At 41.7% G+C, this 21,638-nt stretch overlaps 1 protein-coding gene across 2 annotated transcripts in view; it reads right to left on the bottom strand.

Moving 5' to 3' along the window:
- CMTM8 (CKLF like MARVEL transmembrane domain containing 8) overlaps positions 1-4,375 on the bottom strand; it is a 34,976-nt gene extending 30,601 nt beyond the window's left edge. The window contains exon 1 of one of the 2 annotated variants that reach the window (XM_059475370.1): positions 4,112-4,375. In XM_059475370.1, coding sequence (XP_059331353.1) covers positions 4,112-4,279 — 168 coding nt within the window. In that variant the 5' untranslated portion in view covers positions 4,280-4,375. The remainder of the gene's footprint in view (positions 1-4,111) is intronic. The other variant, XM_059475362.1, reaches the window with a different exon arrangement.
- Between the last annotated feature and the right edge of the window lie 17,263 nt (positions 4,376-21,638).

The raw sequence follows: 21,638 nt of genomic DNA, 5'->3' as shown, positions 1-21,638 counted from the left end.
CCATGACAAGCCTTAAAATCAGTAGTGCAAATTTTACAAGAGAATCCATCTAACAACACACTGGTGTGAAACAACAATCCGAAGAGATCAATGTCATCCTGCTAGAAAGTAAATATTTTTATAACTACATCCATAGCAACCACAAAACTCTCTACCTCCCCAAAGTGATCCACAATGCTTGACTTGAGAAGCTGATTTAAAGCTCTGAGAAGGTATCACTTGCCATAATTTTTCTTGGCCATAAAAGTCCCAGGAAGATAAATGTAGCTTTTCTGGTCCATCATTTCACAGAAAAGAAACACTCAAAAGATATCTCTAGAAATTGCTATACTTGCTCATTTTGAAACTGTAAATCCTCCAGGGGGACTGGGGGTGCTACACTGTAGGAATCAGTATCAATTACTTTATATGATGTATTTTTACTTCAGTGTCAACCCAGGCAATTGACATCTCATTTTCTCATTTACAGACTTGGTGTAACACCACTTACATCTTCTGTACTACTTTTCACCAATGGATCTCAGTGCTCTTTACAAAGATTAGTACACATATTCCATGAATGGATGAGACATTCTGAGAAGTTAGAGAGATGCAGATAAACTAACCTGCAGAGTCAATGGCCAACTAAGGCCAGTAAATGAAAGTTTCCAGAGTCAGAACCCCCTGCCCTGCCCAGCAAACACCACTACTTCTGTATATAAGTGCTTTGGACAGCCTTCCACACACCAAAGTTGTGTTTTATGCCAGTTTCCAAAGGCCTCTCAGAAACCCAGTGTAAATTTCCATTTTGCTTTTTCCACAGAAATGAACTGACACCGGTTCTTTCCAAGTGAGTGGCAGGAAACCTTGCACCTGCTCTGGTCATGGAGGCAGACATCAAAGGCAATGGAAATCTGTCAGCACCAGGTAATTTAGCCTACACTTCAGGCTGCATTTCTGAGCTCATTCATGCTAGATGTATGCAGTGCTAGACCAAGAGGCATTACAGAATTAAGATTAACCAGGTTTGGGTACATAACTCTATTACTGCTGAATAGGCACAGTCAGCCTCACCCCTCATTTACACAGGCTCTAAAGCAGCTACATAAAGGATGGATAATACTTGATCCATCATAAAACCTGTCTTTATAAAGCTAACTCATTTTGAACAAATTTGAAACAGGAGACCGAGTTAATAGCAGACCAGTGCTTTGCATAACTACAAAGGATCTCTTAGTAGGAACTGTTAAGCTGAATTTACTGTGCCATTAAACCACAGCCTCAGTGCAGATGTAGGCTGGTTACCAGCACACATGGAAACCCACACAGCAGTTAATTCATCTTCACAGTACGCAAATCAGGGGCGTGGGAGCAAAACCTGATCAAGATCCTCCATTTAAGGGGCTGGAATGTTTTATTTATGGGGTAACTTTCTGCTTTTCCATTCTCTTTGGTCAAAGAATAATACAGATTTGCCCTTTGCCTACACAGAGAAGAGAGTTTCAGAGCCAGGAGACACAGACTGCACCCCTCTTGCTGCATGCACATTGCTGACTGACAGCAGCAATAATCAAATATTTATGCAGCCCCACAGTGCAAACTCTCAGAGCATTTAGCACCATTGTTTAATGCCCCTAGCTCAGCTTTAACATGGACATGGGATCTGGCAGATGAGAAGTTGCACTGATAGCAGATATCACTAAAAACAGTCCTCTTCCCTGTCCGTGTCACAGATGCCCCAGAGAAGGGGCACCAGAAGCAAAGGGATGCTCCTATCACAGCAGCTGTTCTTTAGAGCTCAGAGCTTAGACTGGAAAAGATCTACCAGGCTGCAAACTCCTGAGACTGAATTACATGCTGGTCTCATTTGCAGGTTTGCACATCCTTAGCAGAAGGATTATGCTATAAGCTGGGGCATCAGAAATATCCTGAAGGGCCAATTGGTACAGGCAAGGCACAGCAATCAGAACAGGATGATTTAGGGTACACAACTCCAATACTGCTGAATATGCACAGCAAGTGTTGAAGTAGAGATCTTGGGATCTCTAGTCATGCTCTGTTAAAGCACATTCTCTCTCAGAAAAAAAAAGAACATACCAAACTGGTGGAAAATGTTTAACCAAAACCCAATGCCAAATTGTATATATATATATATATATATACATATATATACACACAGACATATATAAACTTACTATTTGATTTTAGTAACTGGGGTTCTTTCAGCTAATTCCATATAAAGGTCTTCACTATATATTTTTGTTTAATTTCACAGAAGAACAGTTAGTCTAGCTGCTTTAAAATAAGTGGAGTTAGGAATTAGAAGTATTTCCTTAAAGGCACTATCTATCAGTACTCCACTTCTGTAGGACTTGCCCTACACCTTTCAGCTTAATATCAGAACTGTACTCTGTTCTCTCAAATACACCATTGCAAACCTGTAAAAGTTAATCTACATTAGAGACTTCTATTAGCTCCTTTGAGTTGGCCAGGAACTGCTCATTTCACATTTTATAATTATCCCAGGAACTAGGAATGGCTGAAAGGAAACAAAATCCCCCTAAAAAGCATCAGCACTGTTTAGAAAGGTAAGCTGCACGACACCACCTGTCAACACAAAGCAGAAGGCACACTTCCAACAAACAGTAAGCAGGAGCCTGTCCATGCCCTGTGGCCATGTAGCTCAACGTGAGTGCAGCTGATCCAGTATTCACAGCCAGGATGAATATATGACATTCCAGCAGGGCTCTGGAAAAGCCTTGGGCACCTCTGTAACAATCTACAGTGGGATCACTCTTCAGATAAAGTACTAGAAAGGTACATAACTCCGTGGTAATTACTAACTGAAAAAGAGTGGAAAAGAAAGCAGCTATTATTTCCAAGACTTGTCTATTCACAGATCTACCACAGCTTTGACAGTGAAGCATCTCCTGTATTTAACAGCCAAAACAAGCCGACAATCACCTATCTGCTGGAGATCGACAGAATTCCCAAGGACACTGGCACACAGGGCACCAGCTGGGAGCAGGCTCTGACCTCACAGCCCCATCACTATTGGCCTGCACAGCAATCTGGCATCTCAGTGTGCATCCTCTCTCCAATGGCACTGCTCCTGCCAGAGGTCCCACATCACACATCAGCCTGAAGCTTCGCCTGGTTATTTTAACTTTGAAGTCGGCAAAACCAACAGCCATTCCACTGCTCTGGTGAAGCACGTTTTCAAGCCGTGAAAACGAATGTGATCTGATAAGTTAATCTTTGAAGCTTCAGTACAACAAAAACTTCACATAGGAAACTCAAAAAGTTAGTTGGAGCAGCCAGCTCTTTAAGACTCTTAATTTTTAATGGTGAAGATGAGTGGAATGAAACAGATCTTTTTTATGAGGAGATGCTGAGTATCTGTTGCTCAACGCACTGAGGGCACACGGGCCTGCAGAGGGATCCCGGCATTGTGCAGTTCAGCGCCTACCACTAAGGCAAATGACCGAATTTAGCACTGCCTGGCTCTCTGTATGCTCATTTACACCTTATGGACTACCTTCCAAAAAGAAATTCACTAAGGCAAGTGACCGAATTTAGCACTGCCTGGCTCTCTGTATGTTCATTTACACCTTACGGACTACCTGCAAAAAACAAATTCACTAGCAAACCCAAAAGGCATCAGTTCATCTCCCACTCTGCACAGGTGTACCTAAGCAGTAAGAACGTAAGGAAATTGGGGGTTTTTTTGACCTAGGAAACAAAGATAAATTGTTCAATAAACTCTCACATTATGCCTATTCGTGTGCTATCAAGTGCAAAGCATACACAACCAATGTGGTTACAGAAAAGTCTCCAAAGCTCAGCTCCCTGTCTGCCAAAACTCGTCTTTCCGCTACGGGACGTGATGATACCGCAGATACCACGGGAGGCTGAGCAGACCGCGTGTGCCCTGCACTCCTTTCCCAATTTCCAGGCGGGACATTTGTGCCTCCGCCGCAGAGCCGCTCTTGCTTCCGTGGGCTCGTCCTTCCCCGCGCTCACCTGCGGGCAGGGCCCCGCACGGGGGGATGCGCTGAGGGACGCCCCGACCCCTCCTCACCCCAGCGCCGGCCGAGGCTCCCCCGCCCCTCCGCGCCCGCGGCGCACTCACAATCTCGGTCACCATGAGGAGCCCGGGCACGGTGCGCAGGAACTCCCTGTCGTAGGCGAGGGTGCTGGAGCTGGCCGACAGGTTGGCGGTGAAGGAGCTGCTGGTGGTGGTGACCGTGTGCGAGCGCGGGCGCGGCGGCTGCTCCTGAGGCGGCACGGGCGGCTCCATGGCCGGCGCGGCTGTCGCCGGACGGGCGGCGCGGAGGCACCGCCGCTCGCCGCTTTGTGTGGCCCCGGCGCCGCGGGCAGCCCCCGCCTGGGCCAGGGGGACGAGGAGGAGGGTGCTCGGCGCCCGGGGCCGGCCGGGGAGGCGGGTCCGGAGCGGGGCCGCCCTCCCCGGAGACCGCCCAGCCCTCCCGCCGCTGCCCCCGGGGCGGGACAGCGATGCCGGTGCGATGGGGATTGAGGGACAAAGCGCGTCCCTTCTCAAAACCATCTCCTCAAAACCATCTCTGACCTCGCAGACTTTTGTACACTTGGGATCCCGTCTGCTTCCAGTGCGACCGAGGAGCCAGGCTGAGCCACTGCTGTGTGTGCCACAGCCCCTTGGAGGGGCCAGCCTCATGCCCCGGCCGTCATCGTGACAGCTCCGGGCTGTCACTCCTAGCTCCAAAGGCCCCAAAGGCTGGCAGGAGCCGTGCTGTGTCGCAGGTGGCTGTCACCCCTGGCTGGTGCCACAGGTGGCTGTCACCCCTGGCTCCAAAGGCCCCAAAGGCCCCAAAGGCTCCACAGGCCCCAAAGGCTGGCAGGGCCGTGCTGTGCTGCAGGGGGCTGTCACCCCTGGCTGGTGGCACAGGTGGCTGTCCCCGCTGGCTGGTGCCGCAGGTGGCTGTCCCCGCTGGCTGCCATCGCCTGCGAGAGGAGAGGAACAGCCGCAAAGTGCCGCGGGCGGGGAACAGGAGTCTAGGAGCTAACACAGCCCTCCCAGAGCTGTAAATGGGGGTTTGCTGGGGTCCGCCAAATAACCAAGAGACTGAACAGCGCAAAAGACTTTTAAAAGCTATAAAATCACTGCAAATGTAAAGTATGAAGTCATTATTGACCCATGGCAGTGCTGAGCTGTCCCTTAACCTGTATTTTTCAGTACTCCAGTCTGAAGTGTCATTAAAAAAACCAAATCCGAACACTTCTGGATCTTTTAAAAGCTTCTAAAGAGATCTTCCATTCCACAAAAACCATGGGGTTTCAACAATAAGCAAGCAGGTTATAGTTATTTTCAACGTTCAGGAACTCTAATTAGCGAAGGATTTTGTGTCCATTCAGTAAAAATGAAGTGTTTTCCACATGTCTGGAGGCTATTGTCCTTGAATTGTTTACTGCTGCTCTCCCACTGGATAACAAAGGCTGGATTTTGTGGTATTACCTTTCAGCAAGGGACTGAAGCAGCTGGGGAGGGAGGAGGAGAAGTATGGGCGAGTTTCTCCCAGAAATACAGGAAACATGAATTACCCAGAGGAACTGTTCTTGTGCGTTATTGTGCCTCCACTCACAGTGTGTGTCTGTCACAGTACAGGCTCCATGGGCTCCTTGGAACGTGTATCTTGGCTCAGGCTCTGTGGAGCCTTCGTGCCCTCTACACTCTGACTAGGAAGAGAAGTATTCTCTGATTAGGTCAAGATATGCAATTTGGTGAAGCCTTTCAATGTAAATGTTTTAGATGCTGGTGACTTTTTAATTTAAGATGGCAGAAGAAATGTGGCAGAGTTTTGCAAACATGAACTGCAGGTCATCATAGCACGATGCCTGTCACTTGACACGATAAGATATACAGATAGCATCTTTCTTCTTTTGTTTTTCTTTTTTTTTTTTAAGGAAAAAAAGAGACCATTAATACACACTCAAACCACTGAACACAACTCCTTAATCATGAAACAAGGAATTTTATAGTTTTTGGCAAAACGGTTTTTTTTGGTGACATTAACAGGATTATGGGCTTTTTTGTGTTGCTATTTTATCTCTTTCTTTTATATAAGAGTTGATATTTAAAGGAACAGAACACACCTGTGCACTGGTCTGTCTGGAGGCCTGCTTCAACTGGCTTGCAAGTAAAAAATGCTTTATCTGATTGTTCAGCACTGCCAAGGTTCCTTTCAATGCCAGAGCTGCTTTGCCATACCCCTGTTGCTGATTGTGAGGATCCATTGTAACTGCATCGATTTTCCTCTCTGAGAGATTCCTGTTTTTCAGTTTTCCATCTAGAAGATCAGTAAGCAAAAGGGAGGAAATGTGGGGCTAAAATTCATGCTGCTATCAAAATTAACACTAATTTCAGAGTTGTTTGAGTCATTCACATAACTTTCCCTTTGAGAGCTGGTTTATTTTACACCGGATGTATATTCTCACCATGTTTCCAGGATGTGATGAACTGGTCTCAGTGTTCATGCATAATTCTACAACTCATTATTTATACCCTAAACTCTTGAGGGTCAGCGTTGGTTTTCTTTCAGCCATCAGAATCAGAGCAGTAAATTTCATTGCTTTTTGGTCTGCACATCTGTTGTTTGAGCATCCCACCTCCTGTAGGGGAGAAAAAAAAGTAAAATAAAAACACAGATAGGGAACCAATTGTTTTCTGCTTCAGCTCTATTAATATACTGTACACTTTCAATGTCTGTTGTAGAGGTCTAGTATCATGATTAATTCAACAAGAACTGGAGGGCTACACTTGTGGGCAATTTCTCTGAACACTGGCTGCCACTCTGACTTCCTGGTTATTTTTCTCCAGCAAACATATTCAAAGAATGAGTTTCATTAAAAAATGAGTAAACACTCCAGAAGCTTTTCTGTATCTGATATTCCTGGAAGCAAATTTCATTCTTTAACTTGACAACATAATACTTGACATTTTGAATGTTAATTGTGAGCCTCTAATTTTTTTGTTTTGCATCCTTGCACTGAGGGCTAGAACTGGAAAGCCTTCAGGGACCAGCTAAGCCTAGCTCGATTTTTTTACATGTAGATAGCATCAGAAACAGAATAATTGAATGCTGCTGCTTGAACAATCAACCTTTTATTACAGAACTACCAAGAGAGAATAAGGTGGCCCATTTTCTTTATTTTAAATTAACCTTTCAAAGGTTAGGATCGGCAAGGCTTTTAAACACCAGTCAAGACTGTAACCTCTTATTTGTCAACTGCTATAAGGAAGTGAACTCTGATCAGGAAAAAAATATGCAATTTGGTGAATGCAAATGTTTTAGTAAAAGCAGAATAGTGGATAAAGGTATTATCAGGTTTCTCAGTAAAGGGATTATTCCTGAATGTCTCATTATCTAATTAACAGAGTCTTCCATTTAAGCTGGTTTTGTTCTCAGATCCTGAGGTATCAACATTTTTAACACTACTGATCGAGCTCTCTAGAACTACTTTCTTAGCAACAATCTGGCCAGCTGGAAGTGCTAATTAAAGTAGACTCACAGGCCCAAGGAGTGGAGCTGACTGGAATTTCCTGAACTGTTTTTCTGGTTTTGAAATAGAGCTTCCCTTCCCCCTTCCTAAATCCTAGAATTTTCAAATGTCAAAATCATTCTGACTATTTTTTAGGTAAGTAAAACATGTTAACATATAAAAGATGAGTGAGATTTTTCAGTGGTTATCAGCAGGTTTCAGCCCAAACAAAAAATGTACTGTATTTAAACCACCTAAGTGAGCTAAGAAAGCTAAGGAAACTTAATCTGAAGAGAGCAAGAAAGGAACTGTACTTTCCATGAAGCCCAGGTTTCGCACAAGGAATGGGGATTTATGTCACATGTACTCTCACCCTTGACATCCTACTGTGCAAATAATCTGAGGATGAGATATTTTTAGTTTGCATTAAATCAAGAAATGATTGGAAATTTCCTGATGGCTTTTTAGAATTAGCAAAGTGTAGGCTTTGAGCTACAAAAGTATTCAAGTAAATAATTTATAACATATTTTACCCTTCAGCAGCTTACAACCGTATAGAAAAGCTGATTTATACTAACCCAAACCAGAAATACCTGATTTGTACTTTGGTAGTAACATGTGCCATAGGCACATGATCAATCAGGGCAAATGTCTCTGTGTAGGAATCCATATTTCACAAAGAAAAGATGGTTTTCATGACTGAGATACCTGGATTTTCCAATGCTGCTGCAACAGAGAGGGAATAGGTGAGATGCCCGTATTTTCAAAACGGCCATTATTTGGTGAATCCATAGAGAATCCTTGTTGGTACATAGGGTTACTGAACACAAGGCTTGTTTTGTTTTGCAGCTTGGGTGCCTAAAATTAAAGAACATAAAATCAATACCAATATAAGCAATAATCAAAGTAATGACAGTGCATGAGATTTTATCAGTAGGTGTTTGTTACTACCCCAATGCTGGAAAAGGCAGGACTTAGCTGTATACGTTCTGTACTCCTCTTATCACAAATATTGCTTTCTTTACATGAAGTTTACTTGAATTATATGCACAAAGTCCTGCCTGTAGACACACAGTCATTTTACCTGCCAGAAAGCTGTCTTACAACATATTTTGCCATACAGATAATTAACTCTGTGCTGGGAACAGTAACATACTGACTTTAGATTTTATTTTTCAGTTTTGAAACCCATGACACTAAGTAAACTGTGTGGTGATAGAGACTGTGCTAAGAAAAGAAAGCACAGAGTACATAAGCCTTGTATTTTCTTTCCATTAGGCTTTCACCAGCTGTTTTATCTGCTCTGGGAATCTAAAGATCTCTCTCAGCCCTGCAACACAACTATGTTACAGATATTGTACTGAGGAAAAATTGCTTACTTCTTTCAGAGCTGGCTTGTACTTAGAACACACTGTCCCTAAACACTGAATATATGTGCTTAACTTCAGGGCAGAGAGCACATCTACTGAAATTAAAAAGAGTTTGTACTGAGTAGTGGGAAGTCTACATACAAATCTCAGAACAGGAGTTGTGGTTTTCATCTTTAGGGGTCTCAGCTCTGTAATGCACCTGCTAGAGATGTTTGCATTTCATTTCCCAGGCTGCTTCCCAGCTGCTCTCAGCTGTCCTGCTCTCCAGCAAGCCTGCAAGCACAGCTCCAAGCAATGATGCTGGCTGTGCCTTCTCACTCCTGCAAATCAGAGGCCACCCCAACACTCAGGAGTGTCTGGTGTCGTGTTGTGTGAGGAAGGAGGTGATTCTGCCCCTGAGCACGTCCAGGCAGGCTGTCCCTGAGGCACACTCATAAATACTTTCATTAGGGTCAGCAGTCCAGATCTTAAAATATTATTATGTCCAGCCACAGACCTTTAAATATTATTATGGAGCAAACACATACTAGTGATTACATCATTGAGAATATAAACACTTCCACTGAAGACATGTGCATTTTCTACCTGCTAAGGGTGGTGCTTGCCTAAGTGTTTATGTAAATCACAGCAGGTAATGTTTATACAGCACCCAATCCCAGTGCAAAACAGCTGGAGGAAAATACCACCTTCAACAATTGTCAATGCCATATTTGTTTTTGGATAATTAATGAAAGACTGTATAATTCTACCGTGGTTTCATCACAGCACCATCCAAGTTTAAGGAGAGAGTTCACAGCCAACTCAGTTTGCTTGAAGGCTTAAATAAAATATTAAACAGTCAGCTATGTTGCTTTGCTTTGGTTAATACAACACCACGACAGAGGCCTGAGACTTAAAGCATCCCTCATGTCAAATTATGAGGAGGCCACTTGAGCTTGCTGTGTGTGTATATACACTGAGAGAAGACATGGATGGCTGGTAAAAACCTAACCAAATACTATGGCTAAAAGCTGAAACTAGACAAATTCAGACTGAAAAGAAATTGGTTTTGTTGTTGGGGCTTTTTTATTGTATTTTTTTTTCACATAGCATGATTAGCTATTTGAAGGATTTATTAAATAAAACATTAAACTCTCCATCATTTTATATCTATAATTCCAAGCTATAGGTTTATTTGAAATGTACCCTTTACCAGACTTACATTGACAAATTTGGTGGTCTTTATTATACAGAACATGACAAGAGATGACCCAAATGATTTGAGAAACCACAGAAATTAATTCCAATTATTTCCATAAAGTATCAGTCTTGTTAACACTCTAGTTACCCAGCTGTACAGTACACATGCAGTACCAATGCCTGACACATCTCCTGCAGTGGCAGCAGAATAAAGGATCTCATGAATCTTGCTCTGTCTGGACAATGAAAACTGGTGATGAAACTGCTGTACACGGAGAATCAATTTTATGCAGATGGACTGCAAGGTTTAAGAATGGAAAAATTCTCATCCAGAGAAAGTTAAAAAGCCAGTGGGCTGACTGCAGGACCTGCAGAGAAAGGAGCCAGCTGACTGGGGAGAGCTGCCAGAGTGTACATGCTCTGTCATAGGGGGCTGAAGGGCAGGAGAAGAGAACTGAGCCTGGCAGGCACTGACCTAAATCTCGGGGAACACAACAGTGGAAGAAAGCATAGGAGTGCAGGCAGATGTTTTACTGCTCCTCATCCTGGTTGGCACAGCCTTTCTGTTAGTATGGAGTACAGACATTTGACATTTATCCAGGAGAGGAAAATGTTAACAGAGGACACAGTACACCACGTAGTGGCCTGAAATCTGCAAGCAGCTGAGCAATGTAGCATTGGTATTTTCAAATCAGCACTTTATCTCTGCATTTAGACAAGTGCCAAAAGACTTCTGAGCAACAAAAACCAAAATGACCCTGATGTTTGTATTTACAGAGCAGTCTTAGCCCTGAAACAAAACAAAAGCAAATAAACAATTTTCCCTAGTACAAAACACAGTCAAGTTCAATTCAAAGCAGGGCACAGAGGTGCAGGCACCAGTGTTTTAGGATATACAGGATACTGCTCATGACTGTAAATCATTGGACGCTTTCAGAGCATTAGTGTTACAGATATGCAAAGAACCAGCATGCAAAGCTCCTCATACCTGGTAGGGCGTGTGTCAGTGCACCAAAAAACCCCTGCAGTGATGCAAGGCACTTAATGAATCCTCCAGTTCTAGCTTCCAAAAACATCCTTTGCAAGACAAGTGGGAGTTTGAAGAAACAGGGGAGAGAAAAATGTTTCTGTTATGACTGCATGTATTTATGGGGAACAGAGTGAGTGTGTTTTCTGCTGCTGGCCTAATAAAACCTTCTGGGATTTTTAAGTGAATCAGAAAGACAAATTTAGTTAAATTTCTCAATTCATTTAGTTTTCTACGAAAATTGCAGGCTTTGGGCTGTGTGAGAACAGTGCATGGTGTGAGACTATAGGACTCAGGGGGTGGATGATGGGCTGCCTTTTGGAGGGATTGGGATTTCCTCAGAACAAAGGCTTATTCCATTTATGCCATGTCTTGAGAAAGCTTATCCTGTCAAGTCATTTATCACCCTGTTAACTAGCTACTGAGCCTGGATAATGCTTCTTCCCTAGATCAGCCAGGGAAAAGAGAATTTTAGAAGAAAGGAAAGTTTTCATTTGGGGATTTTAGGAGATTGGGAGAAGAGCTGATAGGAGTTAGGATATCTAAGCTCTTTGAACGATGAGAAAAACATACCAGGAAGGATTTTTCTAACAGCTCATAGTGCAGCTAAAATAGTCTTTTTGCTGAGGGCATCCCTGGTATTTAAACTATGTGAACTGGCACAGCCCTGTGCTTTGCAGTACTAGATTTGGAGTAAGTAGAGGATGCTCTGTGATGGATGTGGCTCTAATTACAGATATCGAGGTGAATGAAATCCATTTGCAAATGTCTGGCTTAATGCTAACTATGAGACAATTATGATGTGGGATTTTTAATTATACAGATGTCCCCATACATCCCTACAATGAAAAAGCTTATTTTCCTATAAACTTTGAGGTTGGCTCACCTTAATGATCAAACAAAGTACAGACCCCATTGGTTGTGCTGGCTGCAGTGGGGATATTTGTAAGAGCAATCTATTCCACATAGATTTTTTTACAGAGAGCATATCCTCAGTTTTCCATGTACTTGGCATTTACAAGAATTTGATGTCTTCTGGTAATCTTCCTCTGTTCACCTGGAATTGACTGATCAGTTGACACTATGAAGATGAGGCTGTGACAGCTTCATCTCCTCAGAATATCAGAAATCTGATTTTTTAGAAAAATATATATACACACACAGAGGCATACAAAAGCATGTTTCATAGATCCAGACAATTATTTAAAAAAACAATAGTGGTCACTAAATATATCAAATCTGTGATGTTACAAAAGCAGTATGATTCTCTGAATATACCAATCAAGTAATTACTCACTTGCCATCCTCACAAGGATTCAATCAGGGGCCCAGGAAACAAGCTGCATCAGTGTGTGCAAATGAAGGTCATGCATCAAACTGCTGGCCTTTCTTTTTAAGTGATGCTATGATTGCTGTTTCAGTGAAGGAATAATCAAGGAGGTCATCATTTCATGATTCATTGTTCCAGCAGGCAGTGCAACAAAAAATATTGAAGTTAGCAATGATGTATTTAAACCAGGTATTACTTTGATGAAATCTCATTTGCTCCAAGGGAAGTTAAGATTTGATATTAGAAAATATTTCTTCACTGAAAGAGTGGTCAGGCATTGGAACAAGCTGTCCAGGGAAATGGTGGAATCACCATCCTTGGAAATGTTCCAAAAAACATGTGGCTATGGCACTTGGGGGCACAGTTTCATCGTGAAGATGGCAATGCTGGGTTAACAGGTGGACTCAATGATCTTAGAGGTCTTGTCAAAACTAAATCATCTATGATTTCTTGTATGCAAATATCCTTCTTGTGCTAGAATACTTCTTTTATGGGCTGTCTGAAATTACTAGTGAAGGTTTTCTTCATGTAATTCACAAGTAAGGGAAATATGAGTGAGTGGATTACATCAGTTCATCAGTGCTGAAATGTAGGATGTAACAAATTATCTTCATCAACAGCAATGAACAACACTGGGGTACCTCAATGGGTATTTCAAGGTATCTATCTAACCAGCAGCTGATTTATAGGTGACATCCTCCAGCCTGCAAAAATACTCCAATACATAAAGCAAACCAGTGTAAGGCAACCAGTGATAAGAAAAACATACACATAGAAAAGGGAAAAAAATGCTGGTGAAGACACCTGTACTACAAGGACAAGTATTCCACAGTGTTTGTATAAGGGCACAGAAAGGGAGCCATGAAAGGGGGCCCTCTGTAGGAGAAGGGAATGGAGGGTTTGCAGATCCTCAGTCTCCCTCATTTGCAGATCCTCCCTTCCTACAGTTCAAGTCCACCTCTGAATCTGGGGAAATGAAGAAGAAGCAGGACTTGAAGTACTACACCCCTCCACACTTGCTCTCTGTGGATCCCTGTCTTGAAAAAGAAGCCATTATTTCCCAGTTCTTCATTGATATGATTGAAAATAAATTTTTAAGATGAGTGACAAAGAGAGGCATAGAATCTCCACCATCACTACACAGAGAAACTACCTCTACCCTGTGTGTTGGTGGTAGTGAATTCCCTGACTTAAATAGTTCCAAAAAAAGCTACCAGTTCATTATAATCAGTCAATAATATTGGATTAAAGCAGATGCAGGAAGTGTTGTTCATTCAAAGGCAGCACAGAAAATAAAAAAATTGCCAACCCAAATCACCAGCAACCCCAAACACTCTGAATCTGTATTAAATTGAAGATCAGCTATTTCTTGAGATTTGCCTACTGGATTTCAAGATATTTTACTAATCATCTCAAAACAGATAATTCCTTTGAAAGCAAAATAATCTTTCCAAAGCTCTGTCTAGCTACACAGATACTCGGAAATAGGTATGCCCAAGAAAACTGCATTGAACAGAGATAAATCATATGATAAGACTAATACTACAAGCCTGAAAGCAGACTTGAAAATTAAATATTTTTCCTATTCAAGTGCTGTCTGTGCATGAATTTCCTTCTTAAAAATATGAATTTAACACACATAAGCAGGTAGACAGCAAGCAGTCCCAGGGAATGATGTCACTGGTTCCTTAAGGTATGTCCAGCAAGGTCAGCAATCCAAGGAACTGCCTTCTATCAGTCCAGTTGAAATGCTTTTATCCTGACTCAAGCAGGTTGCCTTGAATAGTTTAGATTCCCTAACTAGTTATATTCACCATATAACCCCTGTAACAATAAACCACATTCTCATTTTTAGTGATGCATTCAAGGACTCGTGTGAAGCCTGGCTACCTGGTGCAGAATTCCCAGTCATTATAACACAATGAGTTTTAAATCAGTCTAGTTTAACTCAGTAATTAACACAAGGTACCTTGAGCTGAGTTTCTCAAGTGTTCCCATTGTGTTTCCTAAAACCTGCCTGTCCATTAGACTCCAGGCCTAATTACTGTCCCAACATTACAAGAACAGAGATGTTCAAACCTCCCAGTATTTGCTCACTGCTCCTTGGATGCTCTCCTGATCCAGCGCACATGCTGACATGACAGGTTCCAGCTAAACATGGTCATTTCACACTAATGCCTCTTCAAATGTCATGTAACCACATCCACTACTCTTCACTTTAGGTTTGATTACTGTAGCAATTAAAAAGAAAAAAAAAGCCCAAACCAATGATGCTGGCTTTGTGCTAGGGAAGAGAGCTTGGGTACAACATGCAAGTTCTCAGATGGAAGCAACCAGGAAGATTTATAGCCCACCTATATTAGATAAATAAAATCACATCTGGAGTCAGGAGTGTCCCTGGAGTGCTCTTGCTCAATTATTTTCATTTAACCTCAGCCTCTGGTGACAACAGGGCAGAGCTGCTGTCAGCATTATGCTTATTTGGTTTTAAGATTACAGAAGAACGTTAATAGCCAGGGTTATGGCTACCTTGCCATTATCTAGGGCTCCTGCTCCTAGCTCTAAATCTGCAATTGCAAGAGAGAAGGAAGATAATTCCCTCAGAAACTCAGGAAGAGCATCTCGAGGAGCTTTGCTTTGAGGGCTTATCTCTAACTACTTAGTCAGACCTAATCCTGCTTAGCTTAGCTCTGAGAAAAATCGCAAACTGATGAGGAGGTAACCAACACTTCTGATTACTTCTCACTTGTTAAATACAGTAAATGCAGCCCTGAGGAAGTTGCAGCTTTTTCTCTTGCCAGCTTTTCTCATGACCATCAATCACATTTTCATGAACTCTCATGATCCCACAGCAAAGAGAGTGAAGTGCCTATTTCCTCTGTATAAGTTGTCTATAACACATGAACAGCATATTTTTCTCATCTTAGTTTTCTTGCTTGTAGAAACAATACATGGAATGGAAAGTGAACTTCAACGGCAATGGTTTTATCTCTATGCATTTTGATAACACCAAGAGTGCTTGTGAAATCTCTCTTCTACTTCAGCAACTGTTAAGTCCTCTGAGGAGACATTTTCCAGGTTTTGGTTTTGAAAGGAATGCTGCTGCACTAAGCTGTTACCATGAAGCCATGCCTGGTACAGACTGACAGGCCAAAAGGGGCTTCAATCAACTCTCAACAGTTTTGTCTTCACTCTTTCTGTATTGCAGGGCATGTTCTTGTATTACCATTTCTTGCACTGGTTAAAACTGACTAAGGCTCATTCCTAATGTTCCAACAAATGCAATACTTTGCATTCTGTCCCCTCTCTTCTCCACACTTAGTACATACAAGTTAACACTTAAAGCAATTTACCTGTAGGGTTTGCAGTGCAATCCCATTCCACTCTAATCTGATTGCTTTCAGAAAGCTAATTGTGCCTGCTAGCAAACACCTCTGCTGCTCTAGCCTTGCCCAGCCTTGTCAAGGCAACCACATTGCATTTTGGAAGAAAAGCCACACCTGGAAATTGTCATACCTGGAAACTGTACATTCCTCTGTCAAATGGTTTCAAGGAGCTGAATTACCAGTTTTTTAATGCATCTGTGAATAATGTATAGTCATTCATAATGGAGATAACATTTCTGAGGGGGAAAAATTATGTGAGTATAGTAACTAGGTAGACTACACCTAAGTGTAGGATACTCTGGCTCCAGAGCAGGAATATATTAGAATCCACATAAGCAGCTTTTGTCACAAAGCTTAAGCAGTGATGGGTTAAAGATCATTGCTAGCTACCAAGATCTTGGTGTGATCACCTACTCTAGAGACGTAAACAGACTGAGCAACTGCACCAGGAAACACCACTAAGAAACAACTTCAGCTTCTGCTATTTTAAAACAGTCAATATATGAATAAATATGGGAGTGACATAAGGATTAAACCCAAGAGTATGAAAGCTTGTAAGACCTTATTCCACTTAACCTCCCTGCTGGGCATCAAACATAAGACAAGGCTAAATGCACATGGCAGCATGCTGATCCTTTTTTTCCATGCTGGCTAAAGCTCTGGGAGTAATGAAAGGTATTCCTTATCTGTACTAGCCTACAGCCTGAAAAAATGCAGATAAAGAAAACAGGAGGGTAAGACTAAACAAAGACAAGGGGAGAGTGGCATGACCAAGCGCTGCTGCAATCACCACCTGGCTTGAAGCTTGAAGAGATTGATGTTGATGACACCTACTTTAAATTTTATAAAAGCCCAGAAACAACAAAATACCCAAAGCATCTCTGTCACATTCCATTGCAAATCTGCACGGTAAGTGGGAATTAGAAAAAAATATAAATTTGGTTTAAAAATACCACTCAAAATAGTTCTATAAAACCTGGGCTTTAATCCAAAGCACAAGCACAGCCAAGGCTGGCTCTGCTCAGCAATCACAGTATAGAGCAGCTTGCTTTGTGCTCACTTTGCTTTCAAGTATTTTGAGCTTCCTAAAGCATGGATCACAATACATGTAGGTTTATTTCCTGATGAAACAATAAAGGAAGTGGGTACCATAAAAAAAAACCAGCATGTTTAAAAGAAAAAAAGCCTCACAGTCCTGAGAAGCTGTGATGCTAGTGCTTGTGTTTGACTTTGCATTTCAAATGCTAGTATTTAAAATGATGTAGATCAGGAACCCAGCCAGTGCTTGCTAACAGATTTGGCTTGCTTTCCAGCTCTCTCCAGCCTTTAAATAGCAAAAGAGCAAACTGAAAATCCCCAAGGCTGTACTTTCTGAGCCTACCACATGCCTGTGCTCAGTAATCATCAAACTGAAAGATACTCACCAGGTCCTGAAAAACACAAATCATACAGAAAAAATCTATCACGCTGAGACCTGAAGTATGGTCCTATGACAAGAATTCAGTTTATAATAAACCTGGATTTGGAGAAAGAAAGGGCAAACTAGTTCAATTAATGTCACTATTACTTTCACCTCAATGTGAAATATGCACTATTCTCTACAAACATGGCATTTCAGAGCTTCAGGGACTGGCAGCATGGATGTGATACTGCTCCCCTGAAACAGTAGCAATGTTTTCAATTACCCCAACCTGACTTATTGCCATCACAAGCACCGAGGACAGGCTGAAAGAAATCTATGCACTAGCTTCACAGCCAGACAGCTTTAAATGGATAGACAGACATTAGCTAGTGCAAAGGCAGCTGAACATTAATCCTCTTGGTAGCCTTGCTAAAATCCTGTGCAAAATTCCCAGCACCTTACACAGCTTATTTGTGCACACAAACATTCAAAAGCAAGGTAAGTAGGGGTTTACCTGTGTAGATGAGCATGTGTGAGCATGTACACACATCCACCTTCTGATACGAAGAACTCTTCTTAAGGGTCACTACAAAAGGAGCACACACAGGTGCAGCTACACAGAGATGAGAAGGAAGCTGGAACAAGCACGAAGAAAAGCTGTAGGGTGAAGGACACTACATCACTCTCATCCAGGTGAGAAAAGGAAACATACACTGTAGCAACAAACAGCAACACTAAGATCAGAGGGCAACGTGGATTAGACTGAGCAGGCTCTGGCAGCTACATCCACCTAACCGATCAGGACTGCTCACACAGGTCAGAGCGGTACTTTATTTATCATTCACTAGAGAAAAGGAGACTTAGGGGCGACCTCATCGCTCTCTACAACTTCCTGAAGGGTGGCTGTGGTGAGCTGGGGGTCGGTCTCTTTCTCCAGGCGACAACAGATAGAACAAGAGGACACAGTCTCAAGCTGTGTCAAGCGAGATGTAAGTTAGAATTAAGAAGGAAATATTTCACAGAAAGAGTGGTCAGATACTGAAATCATTTACCCAGTGAGGTGGTGGAGTCATCATCCCTTGAAGAGTTCAAAAAAAGACTGGATGTGGCACTTGCTGCCATGATCTAGTTGAATATTAGAACATCGGCTGGACTTGATGATCTTACAGGTCTCTTCCAGCCTTGAACTTATGTGATTCCTCCAGCATAACCTTCAGGAAGAGCATACTTTTAAAATAGTAATTCACACAGAAAATCAGAAATTCACACAGTAATTTACAGAAATAACCAACAAATGGTTCCCAATGCCCCTACAATTACCCTTCACTAAACCTAAAACAGATACTGTAAGTAACAGATAAATATAATAGGTAAATTCAGTTTAGACATGGGGAACTCTTGACAGAGGTACCATTATGCTGGGTGCCACCCTATTGTACTCTTCTTAAAATCAAGTTCTGCAATTGTTTTCAGTAAGAGCAGGATTAGACTGACAGATCAAAAGTCCTTACCCAAAGCAGGGATCTAAAATCAAGTTAGAACAGACGGAGAGAGAACCATATTTCATTTAACCTGAATGCCAAACACTCTCCTTTGCACATGTTGGGATTGAAGGCAGATGCTCTTCTCATCCATTATTCAAAATAGAAATGTTACCTTTTAGTGCTCAGATTTCTATCAGCTCATGGCAAATCACAGGAGAAAAATCCATGCAGCCAGGAGACAGGCAGAAACTAAACAGTTTTATACTTTCTAATAATATGACGTGCCATGTGTTCCAGGACATTTTATTTCAACTTTATCAAATTTCACTGCTGTAAAATCTATGTAATTCATTCATATGACTCCAGGCTTACAATGAAGTCCAGCTTGGGAGCATTATGAAGCACAGACTGGCTTCTTGTCTGCTGTGCTTCTTGTACAGACTGGCTGTTATTTGCAGTCCGACAACGAGAGACACCCAGCCTGTTTGCACTGATTTAGTGAGAAAGCACCCCCTTAAGAAGATACATAAAACAAGGGTGTCCATCCTAATTCTCTTGTGATGGCTTTTTACTTTGCTGTTGACTCAGGCTAATTAGAATTTAAGCCCTTTTGGATGGTATATTTGAGACACTTACATATTTATTCTATTGATTGATTTAATGTACTCTTAAAATAAATATAACTTTGAGGTAAAAGTACCACAAGAAATGACCTAATGGCTAAAATTCTGTCTTAAAATTAGGAATAAAATACAACCAGGTACAGATTTGCTGGGCAACCATCTTTGCTCCTCTCAGTATTCCTACGTGTAAATGATGGATTCAGACATTGCTCTCATTTTATTAACTGCTCTGAGGCTTTCAGTAGACAATGCATTATTCTGGTCAGCAAGAAAACCATACTTGTTTTACAGTATGATGTCCCACACTAAGTAGCAGCCCTTTCTCTGGATAAACACTTGCGACACCTCCCACCCCTTTGGCTGAAGTACAAACTGACAAACCTGAGCACAATGCGCTCTTGTTACTTCCCAAAGTCTTTCAACTTCAACACCCAAGAGAAACAAACATTGTTGGGTACACAGTTCAGGAACCCCAGTGATACTGGAGGACCTCACTGACCATGCTGTCCAGCAATTCAGGTAGTGGCTGATGTCCTGTACTTGGGAGGGTCTCCGATGACAGGCAAGGCAGTGCCTTGGGTGGAGGTTATAACACGTTGGGCATTTTGTACCAAGCTCCTTCCCTCAATTCCAGTGGTCTACAACACATGCATCTGGTGCTGAACTACAACCATCTCCTAAATACAAAGAACACACTGTAAGACAGGTGCAGTCATAGAGGAGCCTCGGGAAATTCAGAAATGGTCAGAACAGTCATTCCAGAACAGGTGGAATCAGCCACTTACCGACCAGTGCCCTCCAGTGGCTCCCAGAGCAACTGAAGGAACTGAAGACAAGAACCTGTTTTCAGAGGTCAAAGACAGTACAACTGAATCACTAATGGAAAAAAAGAAAATCCTGACAATCTGGATACCAAATAGCTCTTTTTAAAATTTATGTTCTTGCATGGCAACTTCCCATCTGCTGTCATTACATACCACAACCAGAAAAACCTACATTCCATCAAGTGAATAAAATATTAATTGCAAGCCTTGTAAAATGAGACAAACAGAACAGAAACCAAAGTGATTCCCAAGACAAAAATGTTTATTTTTGTACTAACTTTTCAAACAGGTATACATTCAACATCTCTAAACAAAATCAGTACATACGATGAGGGCAAGTTGAGTAGGTATCATTAGAATGTAATACCTTCCTTAGCAAGTAAAGTTCATAACCCAAGAATTAGTTACAAATTTATGACCCCCTTACACAGGGGTAATGATTTCAGTAAGACTATCCCAGTACCAGGCAAAACAGAGTGTTTGCAGAGCAGGCTCATTCAGTTCCAGTACCATGTCACAGTCTTTTAATGAGCAGTAAATAGTAGGGGAAAAAATACATAGTGCCAAGCTGAGTGTTCTCCAGCACTGAAAAACAAATGTAAATAGTGAACAATCAATAGAATTTAAATAAACTATTTTAGTTATTTTAGTTACTGAAACCTCAATTTTTGTCTGAAAAAAAGAATATCATAACAGACTGGAGAAACGAATTCCATAAAAACCTTTTCTCTGGATTTGCCTTAGAATACAAGCTTCTCTAAAAAATAAGAACAATTAAGATTTGAGACTTTCAGTGGTAGAAGTAGTATTGGAATAATAAAGAAATAATTTAAAAAATATATATTAATTTAGCTCATATAGCCCTTTATGTATCTTACAAAATGCTACTGTCCTACATACTACATGTAAAAAAAAAAGTTTATATATATAATGTATATGTACACATACAAAGCGAAAGCCACCAATTTGGTATTAAAAAAACAGAACAAAACAAAGCATAAGCAAACACACTGAAAGTTATGCAGTAATGAGGAGTGTATGCTCCCTGTGTGCGTTAGCGTAACAGTGCTTCCAAACTTAAAACACCCTCTTAAATGTCTAAGCAGAGTGCTTGCTCCAAGTCAGCTCTACCAGTGATGCTCCCAACTGCCACAAATGTCTGATGTCACTTAACTTCTGGCCATCTCCTATGGTTAGCACTAAATCAGAAGTAAGGCAAAATAACTTTTCACATCCCTGAATATCTAAGGACATTCATGAGATCTTCCAAATATTAATTCAAAATAATACAGGAGCACAAAAAAATGGTACCCCTAAGTGGAAGGGTCTTCCTGTCTACACAAAGTTGCCCAAAGCTTCCCTATTTCAGAGTAATCCAGGTTAGGTAAATATGATAATTATTCCCAGGCATCCTCTTTGTTTTAGCAACTTTTGAATGACAACCTGAAGTTTCAGAATGGGTGTGTGCTCATGATTCCTGGTCTAAAACCACCACTGAGAACAGTGAACAACAGTT

The sequence above is a fragment of the Ammospiza nelsoni genome, chromosome 1 (genome assembly GCF_027579445.1).
Source record: "Ammospiza nelsoni isolate bAmmNel1 chromosome 1, bAmmNel1.pri, whole genome shotgun sequence".
In the NCBI taxonomy this organism is placed as follows: domain Eukaryota; kingdom Metazoa; phylum Chordata; class Aves; order Passeriformes; family Passerellidae; genus Ammospiza; species Ammospiza nelsoni.
Note: the sequence above shows the minus strand (reverse complement) of the source record. Positions and strands in the feature narration are given on the sequence as shown.